Genomic DNA, 23,797 nt, shown 5'->3' with positions numbered 1-23,797 from the left:
ATATATATCTCTGGGAAAGAATATCGGGACCATGGATAAAGTAAAGGTGATTTTTGGGGCCAGAACCATATTTATAGTATCTAGTCTCCCCCACCAAGTCAGATGTAATGGGGGTCATTGAATAGTAATATCTCTCAATTGATTTAAAATGGACTGTTCACAATATGTAAGTGTAAATTGTGGATCTGAGAAGAACTGGATCCCCAAGTATTTTAACCCCTTGGTGGCTTTCTGAACAGAATGGTGAGAGAGGTCAATTGTGGTGGAAAGGGATTTCAACGGTAAATATTCCGTTTTATTCCAATTTACCTTGTATCCTGAAAGTAAAGAATAAACATCAATCAATGTGAATAAATGAGTACGGGAAACATCAGGATTAGTTATGAACAGTAATACATCATCAGCATATGCTGAAAGCTTAGATTTAATTACCAATAGATATACCAGTGATATGCGGTGATTGGCGGATAGCCAGTAGTAGTAGTTCCAAAGCCAAGTTGAACAAGAGTGGAGAAAGACGGCATCCCTGCCGGGTGCCTCGAAAAAGTTGGAATGACGGTGATGCTTGATTATTGACATAGAGGAAGGCTTTGGGAGCCCGATACATTAACTGAACCCAGGAGGTGAAAATAGGCCCAAAACCAAACCTCTGTAATGTGGCAATGAGAAATGACCATTCAATACGGTCGAAAGCTTTTTCTGTATCAAGTGATACAGCTACAGCTGGAACAAATTCGGAGAAAAGCGATTCCTGGATGTGAAAAAACATTCTTGCATTGTTGGCAATAATTCTATTTTTAATAAAACCAGATTGGTCTTTGTGTATCAGAGATTCCATAACTTTAGATAATCTCATAGCCAAGATTTTCGTAAAAAGTTTATAATCTACGTTTAAGAGGGAGATTGGCCTATAGTTAGCTGGGTTGGAAACATCCCTGCCAGGCTTTGGAATCACTACTATGCAGGCATCTGTAAATGTGGATGGGCCAGTATCCTGAGCGGATTTAGAAGAAAAATAGGTGAGCAAGTGAGGGGAGAGAAGTTGCTTGAAAGCATGGTAAAAATCTGTGGTGAAGCCATCCGGTCCAGGCGCTTTATTTAGAAAGAGAGAAGTGATAGCCACTGAAATTTCATCTATGGTAATAGGCATGTCTAGAGTTTGTCTCTGAAGCGGAGTTAGTGTAGGATACAAAAGTTGTGAAAAGAAAGTTTCCAATTCCTCCGATGATGGACTAGCTTCGGATTGATAAAGTCGAGCATAAAAATCTTGAATTCCTTGAGAATATCCTTATCCGATGTAACTTCTGTCTTAGAGGGGGTGACAAGCTTAACAATTCTTTTCCTTTCTGATTTTTTCTTGAGGTAAGAAGCAAGTAAATGACCACATCTGTTGTTCCCAGCATAGTATTGAGCTTTAGAGTGAAAGAGATGTAACTGGACTTGAGAGCTGAGATGTTTATTGTATTCGTATTTCGCTTTTTGAAGCGCCGATAAAGACGCTGTGGGAGAGTGGAGATGTGATTGTTCCAAATCATCGACATCTTGTTGGAGTTGATTGTCTGAGACTGTAGATGTCTCCTATGGGCCGAGTAGCTTATTATTTCACCCCAAATGGTTGCCTTATAGGCTTCCGATAGAGTTTCTTTGGAAACAGCAGAGTCTGAGTTTTATTGGTGAGGAGTGTGATGAATTCTGACTCCAATAGAAGCGAGGAATTGAATCTCCATCTTTTGTCCTCAGGAATAGGCGAAGTAAGTTTAAGTTGTAGAAAAATTGCCGCATGGTCTGAAACCAAAATTGGACAAATTTGAGATTTGATGATATATGGGATTAAACAATGAGAAGTGAGGAAAAAGTCTATCCGAGAGTATGAAGAGTGTGGGAAAAGAATAAAAAGTAAAATCCTTGGTCGTCTGATGCTGTAATCGCCATGGGTCAGAAAGACCTAATTGGGACATGAAATGCTGTATGGTTTGTAAGTACACCGACGTGATATCTTTGAGCGGCGGTATATAAAAAATTATAAATAAATAAATGGTTTGAGAAGATTTTGATTTAGTATATCTGACTTATGCTTTCTTATCCATGAGGGGATTGAGTGGTTGATTAAAATCACCTCCTATGATGTATGAAGAGGGATCTGAGGAAAGCAATTGCATAAAAACATTGTGAAAGAAAGCTGGGTTATCCGCATTCGGCGCATATATATTCAGAATGGTATATAGCTTATTTTGAATGTGAAGTTGGAGAAGATTCCATCTCCCCTCTAGATCAATAGACTGAATAATATCCATAGCGAGGTGCTTGTGGATTAGTATCGCAGTAACACCTTTCTTTCTGTTTGCGGTGCTGAAGTACACCTGGCCCACCCATTGTTTGAGTTTAAGAGATTCCGAAGTGGAGAGGTGAGTTTCCTGTATGAGCGTGATTGAAGATAGGTCAGGATTTTTTTACGCTTTATAGGATGTGAAAACCCATTTACATTTAGTGAAACGATCACTATAGAATCTATGGAGGATGCCATCTGTAAGAGAGGTAGGTCTGTAGCTTCTGGCAATAAGGGAGACTGTCAATTATATGATGTATCAGCAGCAAGGTAGTCAGGAAACAGTGATGCTCAAGAGGCGTAGATAAAATTTGAATCAAAGGAAAAATAGAAAAAAAAATAAAAAGCCAAGGTGTATACAAAGCCAAGTATAAAAGCTGAGAGAAAGTCGCCAGTGAAAGCTGGCCAACACTTGTAGTGAGGGTTGGCCGCCCATTTATCAAGCAAAGGGTCTCAAGGGGGATCAGAGGCTGCCTGAGAGACTCACGGGAACTATAAAAAGGAAATACCTGTGATGGGTGTCAATGGGGATCAAAAATCCTCCAGAGAGACAAGAGGCGAGAAAAAACAAACAGCAGAACCATTTAAGTAACCATCTCTTGGGAGTGTTCAAATGATTTAAAAAAGTTGTCTAAATCAGCAGGAACATGAAAACGTTTTGTTTGATTGTGATGAGTAACCTGCATCATGGCTGGGTATAAGAGGCCAAATTTTGCTCCTAGAGAGTGTAGCCGAGGGCATAGCGCCAGAAAAGCCTTGCGTCTTGCAGCCGTCGTTTTTGCTAAATCTGGAACAAATAATATAGAAGTTCCTTGATAGTTAAGGGGCGATTTCGACTTAGCTGCTTCAAAGATTTGCAGTACTTGTGGGTATTGTAAGACCTTAAAAATTATGGGTCTTGGATATTTAGAGGTGCGAAGTGGATGCGATGGTATGTGGTGTGTTCTTTCTATTTCAAAGGGGAGAGAGAATTTGATATGCAATATTTCTCAGCCGCATGAGAAATGTGATAATATCTGTACCTTCCGTTCCTTCAGGTATTCCCAGTAGGCGTACATTATTTCTCCTGTTAGATTCGAAAGATCTTCTATATCTTGCCGTAAGGCCTCCACCTCTCTTTCCATCTTTGAAACCGGAGCGATCGCGAGCAAAAGAGACGAAACCTGGGTCTCCATGTCGTCCAAGCGATTATTCAAATGATCGTATTGGGACAATAAAGATTGTAGATCCGATCGGATCGCTGCGGTGGTGTCCATGTTGGACTGCAGCATGTCCTTCAACTGCTTCAATTCCGCAAGGACGAGGTCTGCGGACGCCATGTTTTTTGAGGGAGCAATTTTGTTGGGTGAGGGCGGATCTTGTTTCGCCCTTTTAGTCCCTGCCACCGCTGCAAAGGCGGCTTCAAAATCTTACCAGATTTATTTGATGCCATGTTTATCTTTCCGATGGTAAGCAAAAAATAGAATTAAGACGTCTGGAAGTAGTAATTCCCCAGCGTGATCTAGCGAGGGCTCCCGGAACTTAAAAGTTCAAGCGGCCATCTTGATCTCCGCGCAAGAGCGCCCCCCCAAGTTTGTTATATTTTAATTGTTTGCTTCTTTTATTATGATTTTTTTATTATTGGAGTTGCGGATGATAAATGTTTTTAAATAAATAAAATATCTGTCTAACTTTGGCGCAGTATTCAGTGGTGCAGCCAGGTTTTTCCAGTTAGCTCTGGGTGTGTTGAGGAGTAGTCCTAGATTTAGCCAGGCTAACTCTGAAAAATTAGCCAGTTAACTTTACCCCACCTCGGAATGCCCCTATATTATTCAGCTAAAATTTAGCTAGGAAAGTTCTTAAATTTATTCAGAAGATGGTATTTAGCTGAAACTACTGAAGGAGCAATAAGACATTTTTTGTTTATTTAGATCCATTTAAATATACAATATAATAACCAGAATAGACACATCTCAATATTTCTATTTAAACATATTTTTCAGCAGTAGGATGTTAAGCAGTAATAAGGACATGCATACAGGATTGAAGCCTTGATGTTTGGCACTACTGTTCACAAGTTTCAAACTTTGCTAACCCCTTAATTTCTATTATCATGTGTCCAATATATGCATATGTATTTTTGTGTGAATAATTTTTAGCAATTTCACAAAATGCCAACATTTAAGCCTTTTAAAAGATTCTATACAGAAAAATCGCATTCAAATTGTACACGTTAGAACTAATAACATATGAAAAATACATAATTTCTTAGCACCCAGACAGATGGGTTCAGGACCAGTGGGTTTTGCACCTCTACCAGCAGATGGAGACGGAGCAAACTGACATCACAGTATATATAGTCCTGCAGTGTCAGTCTGCCAGTATTCTCAGTCTCCAGCAGATGGATGGATGTGCATCTCCCTGCTAGGGATTGCTTCAAGTTTTAGAGGAGAAAGAAACAAGGAAATTTAATTTCCTGCGGTGATACCAACTGGTCCCTCTCCCAGTTTGATTTCCATGCTTCCTCAGGTAAGTGCCTTGGTCCGGTAGCTGGCCTTTGAGCTGGCGTGGACTTAGCTGTAAAAAAAACCCAAAACAACCCCCCCCCCCCCCCCCCAAAAAAAATAAACAGCTGAAAGGCAAATGGGTGCAGGAAGCCCGGTGCGGTGGTGAATGTATTTACCCTCTTTCCCCACAGCCAGAGACCGTGCTTGTATTTTTGCTAGTGAGATCCTTCCTGGTGATCTGAAGGGTTGGGGGGAGGAAGGTTCCCCCCATCCCCCAGAGTGCTATGGTAATGCCCTGTATAGGCTGACTAGTCGCATGGCCCTAAGGCTGGCCCTCTATAAACCATGGGAAAGATAGGTGCAGTCCTTGGAAGGAAGTAGAAGTATATATTGGGAATTTGATTTTTACAGTATCTGGCGGTTTTTACAATGGTTTTGTAATAACTGCATTGTATTTTCCTTTTCTCTACCGCCTTACTTTTCAAATATGAGCACAAAGTAGTTTATATCTCAGAAGATAATACAATAGAACAGTCCCTAATAAACAGAATAGTCCCATCCCTCCACTCTCATTTTGGGACAGGCCAACTCTGTAATACAAAACTAAAAAATAGTAATTCCAAATAAACCCACAACCCCTCCCGACACCTGCCAATCTGAATACCATAGTGTGATGTACTAAACTACCAAAGCCCCAGCAAATCTAATCCCCTCACTTCAAAAACAGAGAATACATACCCCATCACATCCCAGGTAACAATTCTCATTGCCAAAGGAGCTCCCCAAAGGGTGGGGGGTATTCTCCCCTTGCGATTGTTGCTCCAGTTGACATGGACATGCAGTATTCAGTTTAATGTCTGCACCTGTGTGCCTCTTGTAGTTCTTCCTTTGTTTGCTATATGTTGAATCCTATTTATTATGTGATGGTCACTGCTATGTAATTAATATTGCAAGATTTTCTAGCAAGTGCTTAATGTCTTGACCTCTTCCCTTTCTTCTCCCTCTTTCACATGGCAAAGTTTCTTGACCTCTTCTCAAGAACACAGACCAGGGATCCCTCATAACTTCAAAGCAGGACTTATTGGAAAATAAGCTTGAGTAACATGAGTTGGTATATTAGTGGTAACTGCGTGTCCCATTATGTAATCCAATTATTGGCTGATTTTTGCTTCATATGCAGTGCATCCTCTTCTTACTTTCTTTATCGATGAAAATGTTTGCCTCTTTATCCACATCAGTGGGTTATGCACGCCAAGCAGCAGATGGAGACAGAGATCAACAGGCTCACCGATGCCACTCCTTATATACACCCGTGCTGACACCAGCTTGTCAGTATTCTCTATCTCCAATTAGGTTTGGTGGGATGTATTAGGCAAACTGGGTGGGGCGCTGTGGGTCGTGTGAGGGTTCCATGTTTGAAAAGGGAAGGAGTCGCGCGGTGTGACACAGAGGAAGGTGATATCACTGATAGTGCAAGATTTTTTTTTTGGGGGGGGGGGGGGTGTCGGGGGGAGAGAGAGAGATCACTGCCTTGCATCCTTGCACTGGCACTGCCTCCATGAGATGGTAGGCAAGCATCCATGCTGTGAAAGGAGGCCTGATAGACAAATAGGAATAATATGGATAGCTCCTGATATGAAAGACTAGCTCCCCTCCCTCAGATGAGCATGGTCCTGGGAGGACTTAGCAGCTCCTTTGGTGACAGTTTTTGGCTCCCTCCCTCAGATGAGCATGGCTGGGGAACCAGTCTAAGTAATGGGTCTCCTCATTCCCTTCCCCACCTTCTCTCCTCTCCTCTCATTAGAGAAAAAAAAGATTAATAAAGAAGAACGCTATATGAGAGTACAGAGGCTCTGCAGCTTGGCCCTGCAGTAAAGCTGTTTGAAAAGAATAGGAAAAACAGAGAGGAACTTTTCAGAAGTCCCGTCGCAGTCAGCAGAAGGGATTCGGGCTGACTAGCGGCAGGCTCAGGTGACTTGGCTACTGCCCTCTGGCACTTTGAAGAACCTACAGGAGGAGGCCTGTATCAGCAAACCATGGGAAATAAGCCTGCACTCTGCATAGCTGGTGGGGTTCTGAAGTAGTTCCAGTGGGGGACATTTAAATTTATGCCACGGTTGCATGGCAGTGCTGGTTGGTGAAGCTCTTCAGTCTTTAGCACTTTGGAGAGCTCCAGTGCAGGTGCTTTGGTGGGTCCACTTAAACAGAGGGTTCCTGCTGCGGAGGCAGTGGCTATCTTGGGGCTGCGTGCATCAGAGGCCTTTCAGGATTTCCTCTGCTCAGTCCCATGGAATGGGAAGATGATGTTTTACTGCCTTTCAAGGCATTCTATTTGTGATCCTCTGGGGGGTTTGCCAGTCGCCAATTCCCTCCATTAAGGATGAATCCACAGGCAGCCATTTTGGGATCGCAGGAAACGGTCAAGGGGTCTCCTTGCTCAGGCCCACGGATTAGGTTTATAGTTGGACTGCAGCTAGGCGTTAATTTGGTGGTGCCTTCCTTGGCACGGGCGTCTATGTCCAAGGACTTGATTAATTGCATGTGACAAGCCCTTCCATGGGGTGGAGTTCAGAGTCACAAATCCATGCCAGGTTTTGTCTCTCCAAAAGTCTCTGATAGAAGAGATTTAAGGAGGGCAAGGGCCTGCTTTTTACTGACGTAGGGTGAGTCCTGCTTCATGCCCTGGCAACTTGTCCTTTTATGTCCTTTTTCTGCACTCCTTCTAGAAGTAGATCTGAGGCAGGGGCACACAGTCACATTCTTTCTTTGGCTGTTTCCCTTTCCTACACCTTCGACAGATATCTCTTCTTGATCTGGATCTATGTGGCATGTTAATGGGACCAGTCTTGGTCCTAGGGACTGCTGTGGTGACGCCATTCTGTGGCCTCTTTGATGCAGAAAGCCACAGGTTTCTTTCCGTGGAGCATTACCAACACCCCCAGCTCCAGTGTAGTCATTAAGTGGTCTGTTCAACAAGGTGGCAGCCCCAGACAGACAAGTCCTGATTCATTCTCTAGCAACTTGTCCTTTTCTGTTCTCTTGGGGATACACACAAAAATACCTCAAGAGGACCTGGAAGGCAGCTCTGGAAGTTAAATTATTGGGGCCATTCCCTTGCCAAGCAGTATTCGCTGGACTCACTGAAAAAAATAAATAAAAAAAAGAACAAGAAAGGAGATCATATGATGTGGTGAGACAAGCAGGACATATGTCTGAAGAGCTCTGGGTGACATCCCTTCAATAGCTCTCCTTTTGCTAACTGTTGACAGAAAAACCTTGCTGAATCCAAAATTGAGAGTTTAAAAGTTTTATCATAACTTCGTTTATAAAAAAATCAGAAGGTAAGTCCGAGAGTGTAGTGAGTGAGGAAAAAAATAAGTAAAGCTTCAAGAGACAAAGATGGCGGAAGGGAAAGAACCTGAGTCACAAAGTGCGCTGAGCGACACAGCGTTAGCAGACTTAACAAATGCGGTTGTATTAGGGTTGGAAAATAAACTAGAAAAAATATTGGACAAATTTCTAAAGTGTTCAATTCAAGCAATACAGTTGGCTCTCGGATAGATGCAGCAGACAAGAAACATCAACTAGAGTTTATGGTTTTAAATGGAAAAGGTTCTCTGTAAGATGTTAACGCAATGCCGTGGATCTGTTGGCATGCGAACCCAACGAATTACTGAGTTATTTGCTCTCTCTTTCTGCTTCAGGACGTAGGACATCATCAGTAAGAGTACATCTTAGTGTCATGGCAGCTTACCATAGTCAAATGGATGGTAAACCTATCTCCACTCATCCAAATTCATGAAAGATTTATGGCATACTTAAACATTCAATTGTGAAACCACCTTTTCCGTGGGACCTACTACTACTAGTTGTGATGCAACTGATGAAGCCACTATTTGAACCATTGGAGTCTGCTTCTCTCAGGTTTCTAACATGAAAAGTAATAATCCTTGTAGCAGAAGAGTCAGCAAGCTTCAGATTTTAGTTCGTTATATGCATTTCTTCCACAACAGAGTGGTACTTTGCATCCTCCCGAAATTTCTACCAAAAGTAGTATCACCTTTCTGTATAAATCAAGCCATCATTTACCTACTGTCCTTCCAAGACCACGTGCACAATGAAGTTATTTTGTTTTATGTTTGTATATTTATATATTTGCTGTTTTATTGTAATTTGATTAGGCTAATAGGTGAGTCATAAATGTTTTAAATTAAGATGAGAAAACCCTTAATTCTTACTACAGAAGGAGGACTTGGCCCCATTGTTAGTCACAACTATTCATCTCTTATGATCCTAACAGACTGGGCATGGATCCAACTAGCTAATGGATTGCATCACATGCTGCTATATGCTAGTAGGTTTACAAATTACAGACACCATCAAGGCGCAAAAATTAGAGCCATGGCTGCATTGGTGGCTCATCTTTGAGCTGTGCCTCTTGAAGACATCTGTGAATTTGCAACTTGGTCATCAGTATACACCTTTGTGTCCCATTACTATCTGGATAACCTCTCAAGGATTGACAGTAAATTCAGTCAAGCAGTTTTGCATAGTCTGCTGTCCATGATGGGGTCCAGGTTGCTCATTTTGTAAATACTCCACTGCAGCCCTCAGCTTAGTCTCCCTACATGTCATGGTTATTTCAGCCCTGTTTGTTGATGAAGAAAGCAAGCTTGATAACATAAACAGAGTTCTTCTTAGACATCAGGAAGAATTAACCATGTTAAATAACTGCTCGCCTCCCTAGAGAGTCTACTACCTAGCTAGATTTAGCTCTGAAATTGACTGAAGAGTCTCACAAAGCAACACCCATGTGGGAATTCCCACACATGCTCAGAAGAGCAAATGTTCTACCAGCTAAAAGAGAGGTTTTTGTTCATTGTGGCAGGTTAATAATGTTGACATGTCATGGCTAATTCATCCTGCTGTCTACAGAGAACACCATTTACAATAAGCAACCTTATGTTTAAACCTACTCTGTTTATGAAGTTTACAATAATATTTTCCTTTAAAGCAATTTTATGTACTTCTCTATGAAAAATCCTTTACATTGTGGGCTGACTCTTGAACTGCTCTTAATCTTGCATTTTTACTTTTGTCAGATAACAGGAGAAGCCGCACTGCGGCAGGTGACCCTGAAATCTTTGGGACTGACTGGAGGAAATGCAGTTGTCAGGTCAGGAGAATTGGTTATGTCAGCATTAATTCTTCTGTGAAATAACTTTAGAGGTGTATGTTTTTAATCAACCTTTTTACAAATTCTTTTTAATTTTGAAGATTAGCATTGCAGCTCCCCTGTAATTACTGTATTTATCTCTTTATCTGGAACTGTGACCCTGATGTGCTTCCTAGCTCAACATATGCAAAAGAATGATAGACATGCTTCAGCAGTCCCCTTATTCTATATGTTCCATCACTTTGCTTGGTCATAGTTATTCAAAACGAGAGGAGAAAGTTTTCCCTTTCATAGCCTGCACTGAAATGTTCCTTCAGTATGTGTTTCACTATGCTGCTGCTTTTCAAGTCTCTTCTGGCTGGGACATAGATCTCTCTGTCTCTTGTTGTATCCCTTATGTATCCTGCTCTGTCCCATTCCATTTAGCATTCTCTGCTGGCTTACAGTAAGATTTATCTCTCTAGCGCCCCCCCCCCCCCCCCCCCACCATGTATCTCCTTCTGCCCTATTGCCTACAGTGCATCTTGGTGGCTGGAGCAGAGACTGCTGTGTTCTCAGAAGTCCTGCTCTCTTTTACATTAATATCTTTAAATGTACTTGTTTAATTCGGTTAGAATGTTGGGTCTCTTGGATTAGGTGAATTTAGTGTCAGATTCTGAAACCAGACTTAACTTTTGTCTGAATTTATTTTGTCCGTCTCTAGATTTGTTATGAAGACTGCAGGTCAGCATGAACATAAGGTTATGGCGTTACTTTCTGAAGAACCTTTGGGAACAGCTGAGGAGCAGGCCCCGGGCCTTGGAGAACCCTCAGGGACAGCTGGGGAGCAGGATGCTACCTTGATGTGCTGCACTACTGTAGAAGCAGCAGGATCCTTATTGCCACAAACACCACAGAGCTCTCTGGAGTTTGGAGACACTTGTAGAAGTAATAACATTGCAGGCACTCTTCTTTATAAAGGAGAGGTGACATCAGAAGAGAGCCAGAGTGATTGGAGCCTCCTGCAAGAGGAGCTTGCAGTAGTGGCAAGTTCTAAATCATCCTTTGTACCTTTCTTCGGGATTGGGCAGCGCTTGGGTGATGCCTCGGAGAATATAAAACCTTTTGAGTGTAATGTGCCACCTTCAGAGAATCCACCAAACTCCGTTTCCAGTCCTGGTGGTCCTTCCAAGCCCAAAAAAACAAAAACTAGCCTGGAGCAGCAAGAGGGATTGCAGGTGAGAGGGAAAGAACAAAAAAGCAGTCTTGCTTCTGTGAGAGGGGGGACAAAAGTGTTCAATTTCTGTTTGGGGTAAGTGATGGAGAGCTGGATTTACTTTGGGGAGAGGAATACAGTCTTACTTTGGGGTTAGGGGAGTTAGGTACAGTCTTGCTACTTGGTTGGAGAAGGGGAGTATTCTTGCAACAGAGGGGGAGTGGTGTTGATAAGGGAGATGGATAGGTTATTGTTTGGCAGATTCTGAGGGAGCAATATGTGATTGGGGAGTGGGGTTTGAAATACTGATGTTAACAAACCAATAGAGAGCCCTCAGAGTGATAGTATATGATGATCACAAGGTAGCAAAGCAGTGGCCAGATCCAGGGGGATACTAGGTTGCATAGGGAGAGGCACAACTAGTAGAAAAAAGGAAGTGATAATCTTTACAGGTCTGTGAAACCTCACCTAGAGTAATGTGTAGAATTCTAGAGGCCGTTCCTCTGAAAATACATAAGACAGTCTGGAGACAGTCCAGAGAGATGCTAGTAAAATGGTGTGGAGTCTGCCACAAAGGCGGTATGCTATGAGACTATAGCATAGGCTGTATGCTATGAGACTATAGCACTTAGGAACATAAGAAATGCCATATTGGGTCATAACAAAACTCTATTAAGCCCAACATCCTGTCTTCAACAATTGCCAGTCCATGTCACATGTACCCAGCAGGATCCCAAAGAATAGATCCAATCCTTTGTGCTCATAAACTAGGGATAAGCTGTGGCTTTTTCAAATTTACATAGCTAATAATGATTTATGAAATTTTCCTCTAGTAACCTGTCCAACCCTTTTTAAACCCAGCTACGCTAACTGCTTTCATCACATCTTCTAATTATGCTCTGAATGAAAAAATACTTTCTTCAATTTGTTTTAAATATGCTACCTATTACCTTAACGGAGTGACCCCTAGTCCTAGTACTATTTGAAAGGGTAAACAACTGTTCCCTGTTTGCCCATTCCACCCCACTCAAGATTTTATAGACCTCTCTGCTGTCTCTTCTCCAGGCTGAAGATGGCTAACCTGTTGAGCCTCACCTCACAGGGAAGCTATTCCATCCACTTTATCATTTTGGTCACTGTTCTCTGTACCATTTTTTTTTTTTTTTAGCTCCACTGTATCTTTTTTGAGGTGGGGGTGATCATAAGTGCAGAAAATGCTCAAGATGCAGTTGCACCATGGATTGATACAGAGACATTGTTATCCTCTGTTTACTTTCCAATCGATTTCTAATATTACCTAACCTTTAACTGCTGCTGCACGCTGGGCAGAGGATTTCAAAGTATTGTCCACAATAATTCCAAGATCCTTTTCCTCTGTGGTGGTGGTTTATGTGGAACCTAGCATCGTGTACCCATAGTTTCGATTATTCTTACCTATATCCATCGCTTTGCACTTGTCCACATTAAATTTCATTTGCCATTTAAATGCCCAATTCTGCAGGCTCAGAAAGTGCTCTTGCAATTCCTCCAATTGGCTAGTTATCTGACAGCTTTGAACAATTTTGATCACATCCTTTGTCACTCCCTTTCCCAGATCATTTATAAATATATTATAAAGCACTGGACCCAATACAGATTCCTGGGGCAAAAAAGCAAATAGAATGTTGGGAATTATTAGAAAGGGAATGATAAATAAAACGGAAAATGTCATAATGCTTCTGTATCGTTCCATGATGAGACCGCACCTTGAATACAGCGTACAATTCTGGTCGCCACATCTCAAAAAAGATATAGTTGTGATGGAGAAAATACAGAGAAGGGCGACCAAAATGATACAGGGAATGAAACAGCTCCCCTATGAGGAAAGACTAAAGAGGTTAGGACTTTTCAGCTTGGAGAAGAGTCGGCTGAGGGGGGGATATGATAGAGGTGTTTAAAATCATGAGAGGTCTAGAACGGTAAATGTGAATAGGTTATTTACTCTTTTGGATAATAGGACTAGGGGGCACTCCATGAAGTTAGCATGTGGCACATTTAAAACTAATCGGAGAAAGTTCTTTTTCACTCAACGCACAATTAAACTCTGGAATTTGTTGCCAGGGGATGTGGTTAGTGCAGTTAGTGTAGCTGGGTTTAAAAAAGGATTGGATAAGTTCTTGGAGGAGAAGTCCATTACCTGCTATTAATTAAGTTGACTTAGAAAATAGCCACTGCTATTACTAGCAGCAGTAATATGGGATAGACTTTGTTTTTGGGAACTTGCCAGGTTCCTATGGCATGGATTGGCTATTGTTGGAGACGGGATGCTGGACTTGATGAACCCTTGGTCTGACCCAGTATGGCATGTTCTTATGTTCCACTATTTTACCTTTCTCCATTGAGACAAATGACCATTCAGTTTTATTCTGTCTCCTATCCTTTAACCAGCTACCAGTTCACAGTAGGATGTTGCCTTCTAACCTATGACTCATTAATTTCCTGATGAACTTCTCATGAGGAATTTTATGAAATGCCTTCTGAAAATCCATATAGACTATATCAACTGACTCACCCTTGTCTCAGGTCTTTCGGCCTAGAAAGCCTCACAAGGATGCAGGCTCGGGAATCGGGGCTCCTTGATCTTCACAGTGAAGGTGTGGGGACTCTCCTACAGAGGTGGGTCCAGATTATGATGGACCTGGAGGTCCTAGAGGTGATAATGGACAGCTATGCGCTCTGGAATTCCTCCAGATTCCTCTGGATGCCTTTTATGGTCTTTCCTTGCAACTCTCCGCAGAAGAAAGTAGTGGTTGAGATTACTATCAGGAGACTGTTGGCCTTGTAGGCCGCTGTTCCCTGTTATCTGTTGTTTGTAAGGAGGAGTGTTCCTTTGACCTATCCCGGATCTTAAGGAAGTTAATAGTCTTTGGCATTTGATTCATTTCAGGTTGGAAACCCTGCGTTCCATAGTATTGGCAGTACAAGCAAGGGATTATCTGATGGAAGCATATGTACACATTTTGCCAGGAAGATTGATGTTACCTGAGCCTTGCCATTCTGTGCCTTCATTATTATATTCTGGCTATGCCCCTCGGGCTTTTGATTGCTCCCAGGACCTTCTCCAAGGCCGTGGTAGTAGCGTCTCTGTGCAAAGAAGGCATTCTGATACATTTGTATCTGGAAGACATATAGCTATCACACATGCTGGAGTGCTTCGGCATCCAATTTGATGTGGAGTCTGGTAGAGTACTTCTGCCAGAGTCGCATTCAGAATTTAATTGCTCAGGTTCAGGCCCTGAGGAGGACTATTAGTTCAATGGTGTGGTCGTATCTTCATGTCCTGGTGTCGATGGCGGACACTTTGGACATTGTCCCCTATGCAAGGGTGCTCCTGCGGCCTCTTCAACGAATGTTGCTTTCCCAGTGACATCTGCAGTTACAGGAGTGCATAGTTTGATTTCGCTTGCCCCTGGCTGTGCACGTTCAATTGCACTGGTGGCTACAGGCAGATCAACTCAGGAAGGAAATTTCCCTAGAGGCACCAGGCTGGTTGGTTCTCATGACAGATGCGACCTTCTGAGTTGGGAGGCTCATGGGCAGGAGATGGAAGTGTGTACAATTCCACTGACATGTTTGCCAAGTGGCTGAAAGCTCGTGTCATTCCGGTACTGTGTGACAATGCATCGACAGTGGCCTACATCAGTCATCAAGGCTGAACCAGAAGCCTTTAAGCTTATGGTAGCGTGCTGGAATAGTCTGTTTTGGATTTTGCGGGTGACCACCAACGCAGACGTACCTCAGTTTTTCAGTCATAGTAGAGGTTCAAGAGTGCAGAATATCGATGCTCTCGTTCGGATGGGGATGCGGGACATGATTGTATATGCCTTCATGCCATGGCCACTGATAGACGAGATTGTTCACAAGATTGCTAGCCAGACCAAATTCGTACTTCTGATGGCTCCAGATTGACTCCGGAGACCATAGTAGGTCATTCTGCAGAGGCCACTGGTGGGTAGCCCTCTAAGGCTGTCACTCAGGATGGATCAGTTGTGGCAGGGACCCGTTCCACATGACGATCTGGGTTGTTTTTGTCGTGTGGTTTGTCCTTCGAAAGGGCTCAGTTGTTGAAGCAATGTTATCCTCTTGCAGTGATTTCCACTTTGCTCCAGGCCAGGAAGTTTTTTTCTACGTCTCTGGCCTTTGTTACAGTCAGTGAGTTGAGAGGCCTGGTGTGAGGAGCAAAGTTCTCAGTCTCTCAAGGGGAAATTCTTTTAATTTTGGAATTTCTGCCAGAAGATTTGCTTAAAACTTGGTCCTTACCACCCTGAAGGTTCAGGTAGCAAGTCCTGCTTATTATGTTGGTCTTTCCTTGCGGCCACTTACCTCCAAGGAATTTTTTTCTCGTGGCAATCTGTTCAGCGCGTTGGATTTCCAAGCTGCATGATCTTCTTGCTGTGAGCCGTTTCAGCATGTGACTTCCTTTCTTTTGCTGATGATGATTTTGGGAGTTTCAATTGGTTTACTCCTTTTCCCTGCCTACATGGAACAGAGATAGTGTTGTACTTGAGTTTCGTTTTTTGCAGGCTTTGAATGTCAAGCAGCATCTGATAAAGTACTTGACAATTTCTAAATCTTTCAGGAAGTAGGATCGGCTGTTTGTGCTCCATGGTGGAAGTAAATAAGAGGAACCGGCAACACGGGCAACTATATCCTGTTGGAAAAATGTCATCACGGCTGCTTGGTTGGATGACGAGATTCCTTTCTCTAAGCGAGTTAGAGGCCATTCCACTAGAGCTCAGACAGTATCATGGGTGGAGCCTTGGTTATTGTATTCAGCTGAGGTTTCTCGAGCACCTGTGTGATCTTCCTTGCATACCTTTGCAAGCATTACCGCTTGGATGTTTGGGCTCCAAAGGGCTCAGCCTTTGCGCATGTGGTGTTAACTGGACTGCGGGCAGTCTCCCGTCCTGTTTGGGACTAACTTTGGTACATCCCACTTGTGGTACGTTCACTTACCAATCCTCAAACTAATAGTAGGGACAACACTCTGCAACATTCGTACCTAAAGGGCTAATCAAAGGCAAAAATCAGCAGCTGAGGGCAAGTCGGGATTGGCCTGCCTTCATTAGAGAAAAGAAAATTATTAGGTAAGTAGTAATTTCTCCATAACCTAGAAGAAAAGAGAAAGAGGAGATAGAGAGATATTCATAAGCCTGAAAGGTATAAATTGAGCACAAGAAGCAAACCTTTTTCAGAAGAAAAGAAGGCTCTAGAATGAGACTCTAGGGGGGTAGTCCCAAGAGCTGCAATATATTAAGTCTTCATGGAAAAGGAGGCGGATGCATGACACGAACTCCCAGGGGAAGTGGTGAAGATAAAAATGGTAATGGAATAAGCATAGCGGAGCCCCAATGGTGAAGGGAAAACCAAAAACAGCTGGGGTCAATGGCATTGCACTGGGTGTGATATTCCTTATGAGTTGTCGTGTTTTATGTCTAAGTGACATGAACAGGGTTGAGAGGTGCGGTATTGCAAACAACCCACCCTTCACTCCCTCAAAAGCAGAGGTAAGGGGGAAGATGATAAAGATGAAACTAAAGGAGAGAGGCTGTACTATGTAATTGGGTGTCTAGTTTCTTTCAGATGTGGCGTTCAATTGACAAATTTGTTCAATCTTAATACCACTGACTGATCCTTATTGGAGTTGTGTGATGTATCTATATTATTTTTGCTATATTTCTCTGTGTAATTGTTCTATTTCTGAAGATTTTGTGCTCACCTTCTACTTTAATGCTATTTTAATAAAACAGATTTGACCTGAAAAAGAAACTAAATGAGAGAACAGACACAAAACCTTATTACATTGTGGGATATGGGATAGCCGTGTTAGTACCAGAGTTCTATAACTCCCCAGAAACCAACTTTGTTGGTGTTGGCAAGCTGATGATGGCCAGATACTGACCAGTAAATCCATGTGGATCTAGGAAACTGGATGTTTGGGTAATGGCCTCAATAGTTTTGGTAACTATTTAGATTATTAAAAAGCTTGGTGATAGTGGAAAGTGTCTAAACATCAAAATCACAGAACATATAGAAAGATATGGTTTAATGGAACAAATCAGCATGGCTTTACCCTAGGTAAGTCTTGCCTCACAAATCTGCTTCACTTTTATGAAGGAGTTAATAACATGTGGATAAAGGTGAACTGGTAGATGTAGTGTACTTGAGTTTTCAGAAGGCATTTGACAAAGCTCCTCATGAGAGGCTTCTAGGAAAAGTAAAAAGTCATGGGATAGGTGGCGATGTCCTTTTGTGGATTGCAAACTGGCTAAAAGACAGGAAACAAAGAGTAGGATTAAATGGACAATTTTCTCAGTGGAAGGGAGTGGGCAGTGGAGTGCCTCAGGGATCTGTATTGGGACCCTTTCTTTTCAATATATTTATAAATGATCTGGAAAGAAATACGACGAGTGAGGTAATCAAATTTGCAGATACAAAATTGTTCAGAGTAGTTAAAGCACAATTGTGATAAACTGCAGGAAGAACTTGTGAGGCTGGAAAATTGGGCATCGAAATGGCAGATGAAGTTTAATGTGGACAAGTGCAAGGTGATGCATATAGGGAAAAATAACCCATGCTATAGTTACACAATGTTAGGTTCCATATTAGGTGCTACTACCCAAGAAAGAGATCTAGGCGTCATAGTGAATAACACATTGAAATCATCGGTTCAGTGTGCTGCGGCAGTCAAAAAAGCAAATAGAATGTTGAGAATTATTAGAAAGGGAATGGTGAATAAAAACGAAATTGTCATAATGCCTCTGTATCGCTCCATGGGGGGACCGCACCTTGAATACTGTGTACAATTCTGGTCGCCGCATCTCAAAAAAGATATAATTGCGATGGAGAAGGTACAGAGAAGGGCTACCAAAATGATAAGGGGAATGGAACAGCTCCCCTATGAGGAAAGACTAAAGAGGTTAGGACTTTTCAGCTTGGAGAAGAGACGGCTAAGGGGGGGGATATGATAGAGGTGTTTAAAATCATGAGAGGTCTAGAACGGGTAGATGTGAATCTGTTATTTACTCTTTCGGATAATAGAAAGACTAGGGGGCACTCCATGAAGTTAGCATGTGGCACATTTAAAACTAATCGGAGAAAGTTCTTTTTCACTCAACGCACAATTAAACTCTGGAATTTGTTGCCAGAGGATGTGGTTAGTGCAGTTAGTATAGCTGTGTTTAAAAAAGGATTGGATAAGTTCTTGGAGGAGAAGTTTATTACCTGCTATTAATTAAGTTGATTTAGATAATAACCACCGCTATTACTAGCAACGGTAACATGGAATAGACTTAGTTTTTGGGTACTTGCCAGGTTCTTATGGCCTGGATTGGCCACTGTTGGAAACAGGATGCTGGGCTTGATGGACCCTTGGTCTGACTCAGTATGGTGGTGCTGAATTTTGTATTTTTTCTTCGCTGTCATTTTCCCACCTAACCTCTCTCTCCTTCTCCCTCCTTCTGGGGATTGGCAATAGCGGATCATCTGCCAGGCTCCAGTCGCTTCTCTTTTGCCCACACATGGTGGTGATGCAGGCACTGAAATTTAGGTGTCCAGATTTTTGTCTAGCTCTGCTTATTGGTATGAGATTAATGCAAAAAATTGTGAAGGAAACAGGATTCTGTGCTCTCTTTCTTCTGTATTTATCTGCTGCTTTTTTTTCTTACTAGTTGATTGAGCGAGAGCCAGTGGTGTGCCACCTGGACATGACAGAGCCTTATAAAAATGTGGTGGGAGACTGGCCAGAAGAACTTCCTGATGAGTTCTTTGAGGTCACAGTGGATGATGTGAGAAAACGTTTTGCACAACTGAAGAGTGAAAGGTGACTTTCTCTCTCATTAATCCTCTTTTGCCCTTGTATTCCTGCTTTTTTGCCTTTTAACCCAATTTCTACATTGGAACCTGCTTCTGTCTCCTTCTCTTTAGTCACCTCCCATAGTATGTTTACTTATGCCATTTGTTCGTACATGTGTGCACACATTGACACACATTTATACATTTACTTAGGGACAATCATGTTACATGCATGTTTAAATTTTTAGATATATATATAATGTACACATTTAAAATAGTTGCCTTTTCACAGATATATCATTTATAGTCTCACACAACTGTATTTGTACCTATTAACCAGAGCATTAGCTGAGTGGCAGGATGATGTGTTTCCACAGTAGTTTGGAGAATTGGAAAAAACTCTTGTAGGGGTAGTTCAATCTGTGACCTTTCCAGAAATATACTTCTTTCTTAGTGTCCAGACAGATGAATTCAGAACCAGCGGGTTATGCACCTCTACCAGCAGATGGAGCAAAGCTGACATCACAGTATATATACTCCTGCGGTGACCTGAACCTGCTAGTATTCTCTGTCTCCAGCAGATAGTGGACGTGCATCTCCCTACTGGGGAATGCTTTAAGTTTTAGAAGGACAAAAAAGGAAATTTAATTTGCCTAGCTCTCCTGTGGTGATACCAAATGATCCACCCCCAAGTTGAGAATTCCTGAAGTGATTTCCGTGGTCCCTCAGATGAGTGCCTTGGTCCATTAGCTGGTTTTTCAGCTGTTGTGGACTTAAATGATGAAACAGCTGAAAGGTAACGGGTACAAGAAGCCGAGCATGGTGGTGACGGTATGTGCCCTCTCCCCCCACAGCCGGAGATAAACTCTGTACTCAGCCGAGAGAGGCTAAGCTCAGGTAAAACAAAAAAAAAAACACAAAAAAAAAGAAAACAAACTGAGAAGGGGGGGGGGGGTGGTTTTTTGATTTTTTTATAGGGCCTCCGCCTTCCTCTGGTCTCTGTGCTTGGCACGCCAATCCAATGTTCGTTCCCGCCTCCGAAGGAGTTTAAGGGATGTGGGCAGCCTGGCGGGTTGATCCAGTCCTTTTGGGTTAGGCCCCGCTTTTAGGCTTTTCTGTGTGCAGTGCTTGGTAGGCCACGATGACTGTTTTCGCACCTTTTTCCTGTGTGTTAGGTTGCCCTATTCAGGACCATCGGTTTGTGCAAGTGTGTCTGGCTGTGCGTCCAAATTGTGTGCCCAGTTTTCGAACGTTTAATTGGCTGCCTGCTTGGGCATCCAGTTGATAGTGGCCTCTAATTTCAGTGCGCGCTTGCCTGTACACACAATCTGGCTAGGGCGCTCAGTTTTTAGGTGCTCATCATGCACAGAGTTGTGTGCTTAAACATTTGGGGCACCTAAGTTTTGGGCACTTAAATTTTGGACGCATATTCTTACAGCGCGAATTCAGTTGGACATATGCCTTTCAGTTGCCTGCTAAGCATACTGACAGACTGGCGCCTATAGCTAAGAAATCTAAGTGCCTTTTCCTCTATACTACCTGTCATATTCGGGCATCTCAGCCTGGTGTTCCCACTAACTGTGCCAGCGCTGCTTACACTCTCAGGGTGAATTGCCATAGTCTGATTTTACTAAGCCTGGTTCTTCCCAGCCTGATGAGAGCCTGGGTAAAGACATGTCAGAAGGGGTGCCTGACCTTGGAACTCCCTTAACTGGTTCGTCAGTGGGGGAATGTAGCTCAAGGGCATAGGATAGGTGTCTCCTGATTTTGGCATGGATCCTTCTGTCTTTTTAATTTTTTCAAGGATTGCAATCCTTTCTTCCTGCACAGTCCTTGGCCCCGACCAATCTTGCCAGGTCAGTGTCGCAGATGGTAACTTCCCACACACCTGGCGCTGTGGTTAAGCGCCAAAGTACTCCTAGATCAGCAGCCAATCTTCCTGATAGGGATCCGGATGGAATGGATGATGAAGCCAATTCTTACTCTCTGGAGGATGGGGAAATTTCTCCTGGACTGGAACCGTACAGGACTATGTTGCGGTTCTTTCATAGAGATGAGTTACCAGCTCTGATTTCCCAGACATTAAAGATGCTGGGAGTACCTGGGGCTCATTTCATGTTTGAGCCAAAAAAGAATCCCATTTCGGTTTCTTTGTGTAAAGCTTCTTGTTTTTTCCCTGTTATGGAGGCCATTAAGAATTGAGTGACCTTGAGTGAGGTGCCCCAGAGGCTAATTTCAAAGGAGGGTTGAGTTTTAGAAAGCCTGTACCCCCTGGATCCAGTGGTGAGAGAGTGGTTTTCTGAAAGTGGACGCACTTGTGTGTGCTGTCTCTAAGCAGATTAAACTCTGGAATTTGTTGCCAGAGGATGTGGTTAGTGCAGTTAGTTTAGCTGTGTTTAAAAAAAGGATTGGATAAGTTCTTGGAGGAGAAGTCCATTACCTGCTATTAAGTTAACTTAGAGAATAGCCACTGCCATTAGCAGTGGTAACATGGAATAGACTTAGTTTTTGGGTACTTGCCAGGTTCTTATGGCCTGGATTGGCCACTGTTGGAAACAGGATGCTGGGCTTGATGGACCCTTGGTCTGACCCAGTATGGCATGTTCTTATGTACTATCCCTGTGGTTGGAGGAGCGGTCTTGAAGGATGTGCACAATAGAAGGATTGAGGCCATTCTCAAGCAAGTTTTTGAAGCAGTAGTGATGACCTAGCCGAGAGCTGCTTCTTGTTCCCTGGTGGCTTGCTCCTGTTTACTTCTCTCTCAAGAGGTTGATGAATCTGGAGTGAATTCCAGAGCAGTTATAAAGCCAGCAGCTGCCTTTTTGGCAAAAGCAGGCCTCGATTTGGTCTGCACCTCAGCCAAAGGGGTGGCTTTGTTATGGCAGTTATGCGTCAGTTATGGCTGAGAAATTGGTCGGCCAATGCAACCTCCAAGGCTAATCTTAGAAAGTTGCCTTTTGAAGGCTTGCCCTTGTTTGGGAGCGAGTTGGAGAAAATGGCCAATAAGTGGAACAAGTCTCCGGTTCTTCAGTTGCCAGAGGATAAGCAGCAGACCCCGCTCTCCTTTATCATGAGAGGTCATACTTAGGGGATCCAAGCATTTTGAACCCTAAAGAGGAGCGATCTTTCAGAGGACTAGGCCTTTTAGAAAAGTCTCAGTCCTTTCATCCCTGACAGCCCAGGCAGGGCGAAGGCTGGGTAGTAGAACTTCCCAAGCCTCACAATGAAGATATGCCGACCCACCCCCGGGATCAAGAGTTAGGGGGTCGACTCTCTCTTTTTTTTTAATTTTAATTTTTATCAGAGATGGATCAAAATCACATCAGACCAGTGGGTCTTGGAGGTGATACGAGATGGATATGCACTGGAGTTTTACAGTGTTCCTTGGGACGTGTTCATAGTGTCTCCTTGCCACTCCCCGCAAAAGAGGCAGGCGGTGGAGTGTACATTGTCAAGGCTCCTCAATTTGAGGGCTGTGGTTCCAGTGTCCACATCTCAAAAAATATTCCATTTATTTCGTTGTGCCCAAGATGGAGGGCTCCTTTCATCCCATCCTGGATCTCAAAAGGGTCAACTGTCATTTGCAGGTGACTCGTTTTCTCAAGGAAACCTTGCGCTCAGTGATGCTGGCCATGCAGTCGGAGGAGTTTGACCTCCTTGGATCTGTCCGAGGTGTACATGCATATTCCCATCTGGCTAGAGCACCAATGTTCCTGCGATTCATGGTCTTGGATTGTCATTAGTGTTTCGAGCACTATCTTTTGTTCTGGCCACTCTACCAGAACTTTTTCTAGGGTTATGGTGGTGGTGGCAGCAGAGTTGAGAGAGAATAGGATCCTGGTACACCCCCTACTTGGATGACTGGCTGATTCGGGCCAAGTGTCTGGAAGAGAGCCGCCTGGTGACCTGCACAGTTGCAGGAACTTGGTTGGGTGGCCAAGAGCAGTCTTCAGCCATCTCAGTCGCTATAGTATCTTGGTGTTTGGTTCGACACGAAGCAGGGCAACAGGATGCTGGGCTTGATGGACCCTTGATCTGACCCAGCATGGAAATGTATGTTCTTATGCAGTCCTCTCAGATCCCAAAGTATTTGGGGGCTCTGTTTGACATGAAGGTCATTTAGTTGCAGTTGATAAGTCAGAGGATTCTGAAATTGCAAATTCAAGTAAGATCACTGTTGCAGCAGAGGTAACCCACCATGTGGAGTTATCTTCAGATGTTGGTAGCTATGAAAGCAACCCTAGACTTAGGTTTCTGGGTGAAAGCCAATATGAGTCTCTTGCAGAAAGCTTGCTTTCCAGATGAAACCCTCGGTCTCAGAATTATTTGATAAAGTTTTCTCTTCCAAATCAGGCAAGAATGAGTTTGGATTGGTGACTTCTAATCAAAATTCTGGAGAAACATGTATATTGAGTTCCCTTTGTGGATTATGGTTACAACAGATTCCAGGCTGAGGGGCTCATTTTCAGGGTTTTGTGGCTCAGGGAGTTTGGACAGTGAAGGAGTCCATATGGTCCGTCAATCGGATGGAGACCAGAGCTGTAAGACTAGCTCTTCTACTGTTTATCCTATTGCTCCAGGATCAGTCTATCAGAATTCTGTCAGACAAATGCGATGGCGGATGCTTACATATATTGTCAAGGAGAAACCAAGAGTCAACAGGTCTGCTATTGGATTGGGCAGAGAGTGATTTTTGGCAATGCACATAGCCAGAGTGGAGAATGTGGAGGTAGACATTTTTAGTTGCAGCTCCCTGAATCCTGTGAAATGGGCTGTATCAC

At 43.1% G+C, this 23,797-nt stretch overlaps 1 protein-coding gene across 3 annotated transcripts in view; it reads left to right on the top strand.

The window, feature by feature from the left end:
* Positions 1–23,797, top strand: part of ASPSCR1 (ASPSCR1 tether for SLC2A4, UBX domain containing) — a 249,279-nt gene that overhangs the window by 103,995 nt on the left and 121,487 nt on the right. For all 3 annotated transcript variants that reach the window (XM_029599053.1, XM_029599052.1, XM_029599054.1), the window contains 3 exons: positions 9,915–9,988; positions 10,692–11,205; positions 18,893–19,044. In XM_029599053.1, coding sequence (XP_029454913.1) covers positions 9,915–9,988; positions 10,692–11,205; positions 18,893–19,044 — 740 coding nt within the window. The remainder of the gene's footprint in view (positions 1–9,914; positions 9,989–10,691; positions 11,206–18,892; positions 19,045–23,797) is intronic.

This window comes from Rhinatrema bivittatum, chromosome 4 (assembly GCF_901001135.1).
Source record: "Rhinatrema bivittatum chromosome 4, aRhiBiv1.1, whole genome shotgun sequence".
Lineage (NCBI taxonomy): Eukaryota > Metazoa > Chordata > Amphibia > Gymnophiona > Rhinatrematidae > Rhinatrema > Rhinatrema bivittatum.
The sequence above is the reverse complement of the archived record's forward strand: the minus strand, read 5'-3'. Positions and strand labels throughout refer to the sequence as shown.